This window comes from Salvelinus fontinalis, chromosome 23 (genome assembly GCF_029448725.1).
Source record: "Salvelinus fontinalis isolate EN_2023a chromosome 23, ASM2944872v1, whole genome shotgun sequence".
Taxonomy (NCBI): Eukaryota; Metazoa; Chordata; class Actinopteri; order Salmoniformes; family Salmonidae; genus Salvelinus; species Salvelinus fontinalis.
The window spans coordinates 827,102-841,298 of record NC_074687.1 but is presented as its reverse complement, the minus strand read 5'-3'; the positions used below and the strand labels follow the sequence as shown (position 1 = coordinate 841,298).

At 45.3% G+C, this 14,197-nt stretch overlaps 1 protein-coding gene across 4 annotated transcripts in view; it reads left to right on the top strand.

The window, feature by feature from the left end:
- igf2bp2a (insulin-like growth factor 2 mRNA binding protein 2a) overlaps window positions 1-12,335 on the top strand; it is a 79,105-nt gene extending 66,770 nt beyond the window's left edge. The window contains exons 14-17 of one of the 4 annotated variants that reach the window (XM_055877521.1): window positions 196-327; window positions 646-759; window positions 968-1,073; window positions 10,207-12,335. In XM_055877521.1, coding sequence (XP_055733496.1) covers window positions 196-327; window positions 646-759; window positions 968-1,066 — 345 coding nt within the window. In that variant the 3' untranslated portion in view covers window positions 1,067-1,073; window positions 10,207-12,335. Of the gene's footprint in view, window positions 1-195; window positions 328-645; window positions 760-967; window positions 2,031-10,206 lie in introns of those variants that run through there. The other 3 variants (XM_055877523.1, XM_055877522.1, XM_055877524.1) reach the window with 3 other exon arrangements.
- Window positions 12,336-14,197: the final 1,862 nt, after the last annotated feature.

Here is a 14,197-nt window from a genome sequence, read left to right as displayed (position 1 = left end):
CATATACACAGTACCTTCTCCTGTGTTGTCCTTCAGGCCCAGGGCAGTACTAGCTTACTTCATATACATAGTACCAGGGCAGTACTAGCTTACTTCATATACACAGTACCTTCTCCTGCGTTGTGTCGTCCAGGCCCAGGGCAGTACTAGCTTACTTCATATACACAGTACCTTCTCCTGCGTTGTGTCGTCCAGGCCCAGGGCAGGATATTTGGGAGGCTGAAAGAGGAGAACTTCTTCACAGCGAGGGACGAAGTGAAGTTAGAGACACATATCAAAGTTCCCTCGAAGGCAGCCGGACGCGTCATCGGCAAGGGGGGCAAAACCGTGAGTAACAACAACACAATAACGCCTGTACATGCAGAGGGTGTCACAGAGCCGGGGGTGTCACAGAGCCGGGGGTGTCACAGAGCCGGGGGTGTCACAGAGCAGTGGGTGTCACAGAGCCGGGGGTGTCACAGAGCAGTGGGTGTCACAGAGCCGGGGGTGTCACAGAGCCGGGGGTGTCACAGAGCCGGGGGTGTCACAGAGCCGGGGGTGTCACAGAGCCGGGGGTGTCACAGCACCGTGCCTGGTGCTATTTGAAATGCGGTCAGTGTCTTTCCAGTCAGGGGTCATGATCTTTGACCTTTGTGTCCTCTCTAGGTCAATGAGCTGCAGAACCTGACCAGTGCGGAGGTCATCGTGCCGCGAGACCAAACGCCAGACGAGAACGATGAGGTCTTCGTAAAGATCAGCGGGCATTTCTTCGCCAGTCAGGTGATATCATGTATTATCTGCTCTAGTCATATATAATATATCATAATATGCCATTTAGCAGACACTTTTTTCCAATGTAATTTACAGGTGTCTGTACATACATTTCCCTATGGATGCCATGCTCTACCAACTGTGCCACACAGGACCAGTGTCATATTCAAGTCAAAACACGTTGACATTATTAAATGCTAATATATGTTTCTTCCAGTCTGCTCAGAGGAAGATCCGTGAGATCATCCAGCAGGTGAAACAGCAGGAACAGAAACGCCAGCAGCAGGGAGCTCCCAGCATGCACCACTCTAAGTGACCAGCAGGTAGAGCGGGGTGGCTCCCTCCCTCTCTCTCTCTCCAGCGGGTACAAGCCAATGAATGTAGCCCTCCCCACCTGGACGGACGACCAGACCAGCCAATGGGACAAGGCAAAGCAGAACAGCAGACCGGGGAACAAAACCAAAGAACTTAATTGATCGGGGGAAAAGTGATGAGAGTCAAAGGCTTGGGGCATTATGTGCACTGCCAGCACAGAGCGGAGAGAGAGGACGGGGAGAGGAGAAATCTAACGGAAATGTTAAAATACAAAACGTATATATAAAAAACAAGATTAAGGAGGATGGAAGCAGGCTAACTAACATACAGTAGGCCTAACAGACAGACCAAATCAAAACAGACATGATGGCATTGTGAAGGTAGTTCTCTAGTTCAGGAGAATGATCAGTATAATGGTGTGATTCAGGGAGAAGGACTCTGTCAGAGACGCTTGTGGTTCACATTAATAATACAAGTCAGTATCCTTAACAGTATTAAGACAGAGTAGAACACATGGCGCCTTCCAAGTGGCACCCTATTCCCGACATAGTGCACTACTGTTGACCAAAGCACCGTAGACATACACTGGTATACACTAAACTATGGACTGTTATTCGGTTACACAGAAGATGGAATGACAGTGCATGTTGTAGATTAGTATCTAACAAAACTGGATATTTCCTAGATTGAAATGAACTTTCAGTAAAAAGGAGAACTTTAGACCAGGGCCCAATAGGCCCTGTATATGGGATAAGGGGTGTCAACGGCAGGTAGTGATGCCTCTTCGACTCTGATCTTTAGTTGTTTGCATTTTAAGGTCAAAGAAATATCCAACAAAAAAGACAAACAAGAAAACATATTGTTCTGAATCTTTGGAGGTGGGCTAAGGACGTCCCCGCCGCCAGGGGCTAAGGACGTCCCCGCCGCCAGGGGCTAAGGACGTCCCCGCCGCCAGGGGCTAAGGACGTCCCCGCCGCCAGGGGCTAAGGACGTCCCCGCCGCCGGGGGCTAAGGACGTCCCCGTTCCCGGGGGCTAAGGACGTCCCCGCCGCCGGGGGCTAAGGACGTCCCCGCCGCCGGGGGCTAAGGACGTCCCCGCCGCCGGGGGCTAAGGACGTCCCCGCCGCCGGGGGCTAAGGACGTCCCCGCCGCCGGGGGCTAAGGACGTCCCCGCCGCCGGGGGCTAAGGACGTCCCCGCCGCCGGGGGCTAAAGACGTCCCCGCCGCCGGGGGATAAGGACATCACCGCCGCCAGGGGCTAAGGACATCCTCGCCGCCAGGGGCTAAAGACATCCCCGCAGCCAGGGGCTAAGGACATCCCCGCTGCCAGGGGCTAAGGACATCCCCGCCGCCAGGGGCTAAGGACATCCCCGCCGCCAGGGGCTAAGGACATCCCCGGTCTAAAGTATAGGGAATAGGGTGCCATAGGGCCCCCATCTAAAGTAGTGCACTATATAGGGAATAGTTGCTGGGACTGCTTGTCTCTTTCCAGTGATCCTGCCGACCAAGGATGGGTCTGAGGAGCTATTTGTCACAGCTAGCCTAGCTGCATATCAAGTTAGCGGGGTGTTCTCGAACGCAGTCCGCGACCGCTGATTGACCCGGGTTTGTGGCTGGGACCGCTGATTGACCCGGGTTTGTGGCTGGGACCGCTGATTGACCCGGGTTTGTGGCTGGGACCGCTGATTGACCCGGGTTTGTGGCTGGGACCGCTGATTGACCCGGGTTTGTGGCTGGGACCGCTGATAGACCCGGGTTTGTGGCTGGGACCGCTGATTGACCCGGGTTTGTGGCTGGGACCGCTGATTGACCCGGGTTTGTGGCTGGGACCGCTGATTGACCCGGGTTTGTGGCTGTCTAGATCCCTGCTGTTTGTTGTTTTCAATCTTCCCCGTGACCTGCCCTGTCTGGAACGACGAGGAGTAACCTGTTGCCATGACAAAGACCAAAGCCGGTGAGAGTACCGTTGAGGACAGTGCCAGTGGTGTCTATCACACGTGAAGGATCTTTTAAATCGAACAAAAAAATACCTACAAGCAGTTGTTACAACGAGAAAATATCTTCAAGTGTTTTGTCCAAAAACTGGTGGAGTCAACTAATACAAGAATGGACGACCTGACCAGAGAGGTCCAGGATCTGAAGAACAATACTGGTGGATTTTACTAATAATATATGTCATTTGGCAGACACTTTTATCCAAAGTGACTTACAGTCATGCATTTTACATATGGGTGGTCCAGGGAATTGAACCCACAACCCTGGCGATGCAAGCGCCATGCTCTACCAACTGAGCTACAGAGGACCACTAATAAAAGAATGGACGACCTGACCAGAGAGGTCCAGGACCTGAAGAACAATACTGGTGGAGTCAACTAATAAAAGAATGGACGACCTGACCAGAGAGGTCCAGGATCTGAAGAACAATACTGGTGGAGTCGACTAATAAAAGAATGGACGACCTGACCAGAGAGGTCCAGGATCTGAAGAACAAAACTGGTGGAGTCGACTAATAAAAGAATGGACGACCTGACCAGAGAGGTCCAGGACATGAAGAACAATACTGGTGGAGTCGACTAATAAAAGAATGGACGACCTGACCAGAGAGGTCCAGGACCTGAAGAACAATACTGGTGGAGTCAACTAATAAAAGACTGGACGACCTGACCAGAGAGGTACAGGATCTGAAGAACAAAACTGGTGGAGTCGACTAATAAAAGAATGGACGACCTGACCAGAGAGGTCCAGGACCTGAAGAACAATACTGGTGGAGTCAACTAATAAAAGAATGGACGACCTGACCAGAGAGGTCCAGGACCTGAAGAACAATACTGGTGGAGTCAACTAATAAAAGACTGGACGACCTGACCAGAGAGGTACAGGATCTGAAGAACAAAACTGGTGGAGTCGACTAATAAAAGAATGGACGACCTGACCAGAGAGGTCCAGGACCTGAAGAACAATACTGGTGGAGTCAACTAATAAAAGAATAGACGACCTGACCAGAGAGGTACAGGACCTGAAGAACAATACTGGTGGAGTCGACTAATAAAAGAATGGACGACCTGACCAGAGAGGTCCAGGATCTGAAGAACAAAACTGGTGGAGTCAACTAATAAAAGAATGGACGACCTGACTAGAGAGGTCCAGGACCTGAAGAACAATACTGGTGGAGTCGACTAATAAAAGACTGGACGACCTGACCAGAGAGGTCCAGGATCTGAAGAACAATACTGGTGGAGTCAACTAATAAAAGACTGGACGACCTGACCAGAGAGGTACAGGATCTGAAGAACAATACTGGTGGAGTCGACTAATAAAAGAATGGACGACCTGACCAGAGAGGTCCAGGACCTGAAGAACAATACTGGTGGAGTCAACTAATAAAAGACTGGACGACCTGACCAGAGAGGTACAGGATCTGAAGAACAAAACTGGTGGAGTCGACTAATAAAAGAATGGACGACCTGACCAGAGAGGTCCAGGACCTGAAGAACAATACTGGTGGAGTCAACTAATAAAAGAATGGACGACCTGACCAGAGAGGTCCAGGACCTGAAGAACAATACTGGTGGAGTCGACTAATAAAAGACTGGACGACCTGACCAGAGAGGTACAGGATCTGAAGAACAAAACTGGTGGAGTCGACTAATAAAAGAATGGACGACCTGACCAGAGAGGTCCAGGACCTGAAGAACAATACTGGTGGAGTCGACTAATAAAAGAATGGACGACCTGACTAGAGAGGTCCAGGACCTGAAGAACAATACTGGTGGAGTCGACTAATAAAAGAATGGACGACCTGACTAGAGAGGTCCAGGACATGAAGAACAGTCTCCAGTTCTCCCAGGGTCAGCTCGATGAGTTGAAACAGGAGAACGGCAAGATGACAGCAACCTGTAAGTCACTGAGAGAGGACATCAGTTCTGTATGTGAGTCCATGATAATCAGATGTTTACATCATTGTTATCTAAAGGGATAATCAAGGCGAAACAACATGGTTGTGGACGGAACTGCAGAATCTCCACATGAGACCTGGACGGAGTCTGAGGACAAAGTGAGGGAAATGATCTGAGAAATTGAAGATGGGCCACAGGAAGATTGAGGTGAAGCGCACCAACAGAACTGAAAAACCCATCACCAACCCAGGTGACAGGCCCAGGTGACAGGCCCAGGTGACAGGCCCAGGTGACAGGCCCAGGTGACAGGCCCAGGTGACAGGCCCAGATGATAGGCCCAGACCGATAGTGGTCAGGTTCCTGAGGTTCAAGGACAAGGTAGCTGTTCTAGAAAGAGCCAAGAACTTGAGAGGAACGTATATCTTCCTCAATGAGGACTATCCTAAAGCTGTGCGCCAGAAGAGGAAAAAAACTGATCCCAGCCATAAAAGCTGCCAGAGCACGTGAGGACATGACAGCCTCATTGTCCTCCCTCCCAGAAGCCTGGAAGGGATGAGAGAGACAAGCCTATGGGCTCATAGCTTCAACACCTCAGTGCCCACACACACACACACACACACACTGATTAATGGACTGCCGAATGTATATTTTTTTCTCTTGCTTTGTTCGCTCTTTTCAGTATTACGTCTCTCTCTAGGAAAATAGCTCATATTCATATTTTTTATATATGTAGCTTTAGAAATAAGGTTAATGAAATCAATAACCAACTCACATCAGATAAAATTAGTATAAGCCATTTCTGAGACTCACTTAGATAATTAATTTGATGATACATCAGTAGCAATACAAGGATATAACATCTATAGAGACAGGAATGCCTATGGGGGAGGTGTTACTGTATATATTCAGAGCCATATCCCTGTAATGCTTATGGGGGAGGGGGGGGGGGGGTGTTACTGTATATATTCATATCCCTGTAATGCTTATGGGGGAGGTGTTGCTGTATATATTCAGAGCCATATCCCTGTAATGCTTATGGGGGAGGTGTTACTGTATATATTCAGAGCCATATCCCTGTAATGCTTATGGGGGAGGTGTTACTGTATATATTCAGAGCCATATCCCTGTAATGCTTATGGGGGGGGTGTTACTGTATATATTCAGAGCCATATCCCTGTAATGCTTATGGGGGAGGTGTTACTGTATATATTCAGAGCCATATCCCTGTAATGCTTATGGGGGAGGTGTTACTGTATATATTCAGAGCCATATCCCTGTAATGTTTATGGGGGAGGTGTTACTGTATATATTCATATCCCTGTAATGCTTATGGGGGAGGTGTTACTGTATATATTCAGAGCCATATCCCTGTAATGCTTATGGGGGAGGTGTTACTGTATATATTCAGAGCCATATCCCTGTAATGCTTATGGGGGAGGTGTTACTGTATATATTCAGAGCCATATCCCTGTAATGCTTATGGGGGAGGTGTTACTGTATATATTCAGAGCCATATCCCTGTAATGCTCATGGGGGAGGTGTTACTGTATATATTCAGAGCCATATCCCTGTAATGCTTATGGGGGAGGTGTTACTGTATATATTCAGAGCCATATCCCTGTAATGCTTATGGGGGAGGTGTTACTGTATATATTCAGAGCCATATCCCTGTAATGCTTATGGGGGGGGGGGGAGGTGTTGCTGTATATATTCAGAGCCATATCCCTGTAATGCTTATGGGGGGGGGGGGGGTGTTACTGTATATATTCAGAGCCATATCCCTGTAATGCTTATGGGGGGGGGTGTTACTGTATATATTCAGAGCCATATCCCTGTAATGCTTATGGGGGGGTGTTACTGTATATATTCAGAGCCATATCCCTGTAATGCATATGGGGGAGGTGTTACTGTATATATTCAGAGCCATATCCCTGTAATGCTTATGGGGGAGGGGGGGGGGGGGTGTTACTGTATATATTCATATCCCTGTAATGCTTATGGGGGAGGTGTTGCTGTATATATTCAGAGCCATATCCCTGTAATGCTTATGGGGGAGGTGTTACTGTATATATTCAGAGCCATATCCCTGTAATGCTTATGGGGGAGGTGTTACTGTATATATTCAGAGTCATATCCCTGTAATGCTTATGGCGGAGGTGTTACTGTATATATTCAGAGCCATATCCCTGTAATGCTTATGGGGGAGGTGTTACTGTATATATTCAGAGCCATATCCCTGTAATGCTTATGGGGGAGGTGTTACTGTATATATTCAGAGCCATATCCCTGTAATGCTTATGGGGGGGGGGGGAGGTGTTGCTGTATATATTCAGAGCCATATCCCTGTAATGCTTATGGGGGGGGGGGGGTGTTACTGTATATATTCAGAGCCATATCCCTGTAATGCTTATGGGGGGGGGTGTTACTGTATATATTCAGAGCCATATCCCTGTAATGCTTATGGGGGGGTGTTACTGTATATATTCAGAGCCATATCCCTGTAATGCATATGGGGGAGGTGTTACTGTATATATTCAGAGCCATATCCCTGTAATGCTTATGGGGGAGGTGTTACTGTATATATTCAGAGCCATATCCCTGTAATGCTTATGGGGGAGGTGTTACTGTATATATTCAGAGCCATATCCCTGTAATGCTTATGGGGGGGGGTGTTACTGTATATATTCAGAGCCATATCCCTGTAATGCTTATGGGGGAGGTGTTACTGTATATATTCAGAGCCATATCCCTGTAATGCTTATGGGGGAGGTGTTACTGTATATATTCAGAGCCATATCCCTGTAATGCTTATGGGGGGGGGTGTTACTGTATATATTCAGAGCCATATCCCTGTAATGCTTATGGGGGGGGGTGTTACTGTATATATTCAGAGCCATATCCCTGTAATGCTTATGGGGGGGGGGGGAGGTGTTACTGTATATATTCAGAGCCATATCTCTGTAATGCTTATGGGGGAGGTGTTGCTGTATATATTCAGAGCCATATCCCTGTAATGCTTATGGGGGAGGTGTTACTGTATATATTCAGAGCCATATCCCTGTAATGCTTATGGGGGGGTGTTACTGTATATATTCAGAGCCATATCCCTGTAATGCTTATGGGGGGGGGGGGGGTGTTGCTGTATATATTCAGAGCCATATCCCTGTAATGCTTATGGGGGAGGTGTTACTGTATATATTCAGAGCCATATCCCTGTAATGCTTATGGGGGAGGTGTTACTGTATATATTCAGAGCCATATCCCTGTAATGCTTATGGGGGAGGTGTTACTGTATATATTCAGAGCCATATCCCTGTAATGCTTATGGGGGAGGTGTTACTGTATATATTCAGAGCCATATCCCTGTAATGCTTATGGGGGAGGTGTTACTGTATATATTCATATCCCTGTAATGCTTATGGGGGAGGTGTTGCTGTATATATTCAGAGCCATATCCCTGTAATGCTTATGGGGGAGGTGTTTCTGTATATATTCAGAGCCATATCCCTGTAATGCTTATGGGGGAGGTGTTTCTGTATATATTCAGAGCCATATCCCTGTAATGCTTATGGGGGAGGTGTTACTGTATATATTCAGAGCCATATCCCTGTAATGCTTATGGGGGAGGTGTTACTGTATATATTCAGAGCCATATCCCTGTAATGCTTATGGGGGAGGTGTTGCTGTATATATTCAGAGCCATATCCCTGTAATGCTCATGGGGGAGGTGTTACTGTATATATTCAGAGCCATATCCCTGTAATGCTTATGGGGGAGGTGTTACTGTATATATTCAGAGCCATATCCCTGTAATGCTTATGGGGGAGGTGTTACTGTATATATTCAGAGCCATATCCCTCTAATGCTTAGAGAAGATCTTATGTCATTGAAGTGTTGTGGTTGCAGGTTCACCTCATCTAAAGCCTTTTCTTTTGGCGTGTTGCTATAGGCCACCAAGTGCTAACAGTCAGTATCTAAATAATATGTGTGAAATGCTTGGTAGTGTAGGTGATGTAAACAGAGGTCTACTTTCTTGGGGACCTGAATATTGACTGGTTTTCATCAAGCTGTCCGCTCAAGAGGAAGCTTCTCACTCTAACCAGTGCCTGTAATCTGGTTTAGGTTATTAATCAACCTACCAGGGTGTTTACAAACAGCACAGGAACAAGATCATCCACATGTATTGATCACATTTTTACTAACACTGTAGAACTTTGTTCTAAAGCTGTATCTGTACCCATTGGATGCAGTGATCACAATATAGTGGCTATATCCAGGAAAGACAAAGTTCCAACAGCTGGGCCTACAATAGTGTATGAGATCATACAAAACATTTGTTGGTCTGATGTGATTAATAAGAAGCATCCAGACGCAGCACTTGATGCATTTATGAAATTGCTTCGTCCGATTATTGATAAACATTCACCTGTTAAGAAACTGACTGTTAGAACTGTTGAGGCTCCATGGATCGATGAGGAATTTAAAAACTGTATGGTTGAAAGAGATGGGGCAAAAAGAGTGGTTAATAAGTCTGGCTGTACATCTGACTGGCTAACTTTCTGCAAATTGAGAAATGATGTGACTGAACTCAACAAAAAGAAGAAGAAACTGTATTATGAAGCCAAGATCAATTATATAAATAATGATGGGAAAAAAACCTTGGAGTACTTTAAATGAAATTATGGGCAGAAAGACAAATTCAACTTCATCTTTCATCGAATCAGATGGCTTATTCGTCACAAAACCATTTGTTGGCAATTATTTTAAAGATTATTTAATTGGCAAAGTGGGAAAACTTAGGAAATGCCCACGACAAACAGTGAGCAATTATATTCATGCATAAAAAAACAAATAATGAAAGAAAAGCAGTGCAAGTTTGAATTTTGTAAAGTTAGTGTGGGAGAGGTTGGAAAATGATTGTTAACGATCAATAATGAGAAACCTCTTGACATAAACAATTTAGATGGAAAGCTACTGAGGATGGTAGCTTACTCTATAGCCACTCCTATTTGTCCTATCTTTAATCTGAGCCTAGAGGAAAGTCTTTGTAATTCCGCTACCCAAGAGTGGTAAAGCGTCCTTTACTGGTTCTAACAGCAGACCTATAAGCTTGCTGCCAGCTCTTAGCAAACTGTTGGAAAAAATTGTGTTTGACCAAATATAATGGTATTTCTCTGTAAAAAAAATTGTGGTATCCAATTGGTAGTAGTTACAGTCTTGTCTCATCTCTGCAACTCCCGTACAGACTCAGGAGAGGTGATGGTCGAGAGCCATGCGTCCTCCGAAACCCAACCGCACTGCTTCTTGACACAACGCACATCCAACCCAGAAGCCAGCCGCACCAATGTGTCAGAGGAAACAGGAGTCACTAGTGCGCGATGAGACAAGGATATCCCTGCCGGCCAAATCCTCCCTAACCCCTGACGACGCTGAGCCAATTGTGCGCCGCCCCCAGAATCTCTGGGTTCTGCCTTAGACCACTGCACCATCCGGGAGGCCCCTCTGTAAACAAATTAACAGACTTTCAGCATGCTTATAGAGAAGGGCACTCAACATGTATTGCACTGACGCAAATGACTGATGATTGGTTGACAGAAATTGATAAGAAGATTGTGGGAGCTCTACTGTTAGATTTCAGTGCAGCCTTTGATGTTATCGACCATAGCCAGTTGAAAAAAAATTGCTTTTCAACCTCAGCTCTGAATCCACGATATGGCAATCTAATAGAACTCAAAGGGCTTTCTTTAATGGAAGCTTCTCTAATTTCAAACATGTAAAGTGTGGTGTACCGCAGGGCAGCTCTCTAGGCCCTCTACTCTTTTCTATTTTTACCAATGACCTGCCACTGGCATTAAACAAAGTAGGTGTGTCCATGTATGCTGATGATTCAACCATATACGCATCAGCAACCACAGCTAATGAAGTCACTGAAAACCTTAACAAAGAGTTGCAGTCTGTTTTGGAATGGGTGGCCAGTAATAAACTGGTCCTGAACATCTCTAAAACTAAGAGCATTGCATTTGGTACAGATCATTCCCTAAGTTCTAGACCTCAGCTGAATCTGGTAATGAATGGTGTGGCTGTTGAACAAGTTGAGGAGACTAAATTACTTGGTGTTACCTTAGATTGTAAACTGTCATGGTCAAAACATATAGATTCAATGGTTGTAAAGACGGGGAGAGGTCTGTCCGTAATAAAGAGATGCTCTGCTTTTTTGACACCCCACTCCAAAAAGCAAGTTCTGCAGGCTCTAGTATTATCTTATCTTGATTATTGTCCAGTTGTGTGGTCCAGTGCTGCAAGGAAAGACCTAGTTAATCTGCAGCTGGCCCAGAACAGAGCGGCACATTTTACTCTTCATTGTAATCAGAGGACTGATATAAATAGTATGCATGCAAGTCTCTCTTGGCTAAGAGTTGAGGAGAAATTGACTGCATCACTTATTTTTTACAATAAACACTGTTGAAAATCCCAAATTGTTTTTGTAGTCAACTTACACAGCTCTGACACACACCTATCCCACCTGACATGCCACCAGGGGTCTTTTCACAGTCCCCAAATCCAGAACAAATTCAAGAAAACGTACAGTATTATACAGAGCCCTTATTGCATGGAACGTCCTTCCATCTCATATTGCTCAAATAAACAGCAAACCTGGTTTCAATAAACAGATAAAGCAACACCTTGCGGCACAACGCCTCTCCCCTATCTGACGTAGATAGTTTGTGTGTATCTATTGCTATGGAGGTGTCACAATCGTCATAATAAGCGGACCAAGGCGCAGCGGGATATGAGGACATCTTCTTTTATTAGAGATGACGAAACACGAAACGAACACTTTTACAAAACAAAACAACAAACGACTGTGAAGCTACAAACGTAAGTGCATACACAAGCTACAAACGTTCAACATAGACAATTACCCACAAACACCTAAAGCCTATGGCTGCCTTAAATATGGCTCCCAATCAGAGACAACAATAAACATCTGTCTCTGATTGAGAACCAAACCAGGCAACCATAGACTTTCCTAAACCTCTCTACTGAACACAACCCCATACATACTACAAAACCCCCTAAAACAATACACACACCCTAAACTAGACAAAACACACAAACATCCCATGTCACACCCTGACCTAACTAAACTAATAAAGAAAATCAATATAACAGAGGCCAGGGTGTGACAGGAGGCTAAGTGTGTCTTTAAAAATGTATGTAGTTCTGTCCTTGAGCTGTTCTTGTCTAATGATGTTCTGTATTATGTCATTCTGTATTATGTTTCATGTTCTGTGTGGGACCCCAGGAAGAGTAGCTGCTGCTTTTGCAACAGCTAATGGGGATCCTAATAAAATACCAAATAGGGTGCCATTGGGTTCTAGTCCAAAGTAGTGCACTATATAGGGAATAGGGTTCCATTAGGGATGTAGGTACAGTGGATGTTTTCAACACTGTTCTTGAAGATTATCTAAAGTGAGATATTAAGGTCTTAAAATGGAGCCTGTTGAGATGAAGAGGTGGCCATGTTTAATATGGGAGGATGTGTACCTTATGTAGAGGTGGCCATGTTTAATATGGGACGATGTGTACCTTATGTAGAGGTGGCCATGTTTAATATGGGAGGATGTGTACCTTATGTAGAGGTGGCCATGTTTAATATGGGACGATGTGTACCTTATGTAGAGGTGGCCATGTTTAATATGGGAGGATGTGTACCTTATGTAGAGGTGGCCATGTTTAATATGGGACGATGTGTACCTTATGAAGAGGTGGCCATGTTTAATATGGGACGATGTGTACCTTATGTAGAGGTGGCCATGTTTAATATGGGACGATGTGTACCTTATGTAGAGGTGGCCATGTTTAATATGGGACGATGTGTACCTTATGTAGAGGTGGCCATGTTTAATATGGGACGATGTGTACCTTATGAAGAGGTGGCCATGTTTAATATGGGACGATGTGTACCTTATGAAGAGGTGGCCATGTTTAATATGGGACGATGTGTACCTTATGTAGAGGTGGCCATGTTTAATATGGGACGATGTGTACCTTATGAAGAGGTGGCCATGTTTAATATGGGACGATGTGTACCTTATGAAGAGGTGGCCATGTTTAATATGGGACGATGTGTACCTTATGTAGAGGTGGCCATGTTTAATATGGGACGATGTGTACCTTATGAAGAGGTGGCCATGTTTAATATGGGACGATGTGTACCTTATGTAGAGGTGGCCATGTTTAATATGGGACGATGTGTACCTTATGTAGAGGTGGCCATGTTTAATATGGGACGATGTGTACCTTATGTAGAGGTGGCCATGTTTAATATGGGACGATGTGTACCTTATGTAGAGGTGGCCATGTTTAATATGGGACGATGTGTACCTTATGTAGAGGTGGCCATGTTTAATATGGGACGATGTGTACCTTATGTAGAGGTGGCCATGTTTAATATGGGACGATGTGTACCTTATGAAGAGGTGGCCATGTTTAATATGGGACGATGTGTACCTTATGAAGAGGTGGCCATGTTTAATATGGGACGATGTGTACCTTATGTAGAGGTGGCCATGTTTAATATGGGACGATGTGTACCTTATGAAGAGGTGGCCATGTTTAATATGGGAAGATGTGTACCTTATGAAGAGGTGGCCATGTTTAATATGGGACGATGTGTACCTTATGTAGAGGTGGCCATGTTTAATATGGGACGATGTGTACCTTATGAAGAGGTGGCCATGTTTAATATGGGACGGTGTGTACCTTATGAAGAGGTGGCCATGTTTAATATGGGACGATGTGTACCTTATGTAGAGGTGGCCATGTTTAATATGGGACGATGTGTACCTTATGTAGAGGTGGCCATGTTTAATATGGGACGATGTGTACCTTATGAAGAGGTGGCCATGTTTAATATGGGACGATGTGTACCTTATGAAGAGGTGGCCATGTTTAAAATGGGACGATGTGTACCTTATGTAGAGGTGGCCATGTTTAATATGGGACGATGTGTACCTTATGTAGAGGTGGCCATGTTTAATATGGGACGATGTGTACCTTATGTAGAGGTGGCCATGTTTAATATGGGACGATGTGTACCTTATGAAGAGGTGGCCATGTTTAATATGGGACGATGTGTACCTTATGAAGAGGTGGCCATGTTTAATATGGGACGATGTGTACCTTATGTAGAGGTGGCCATGTTTAATATGGGACGATGTGTACCTTATGAA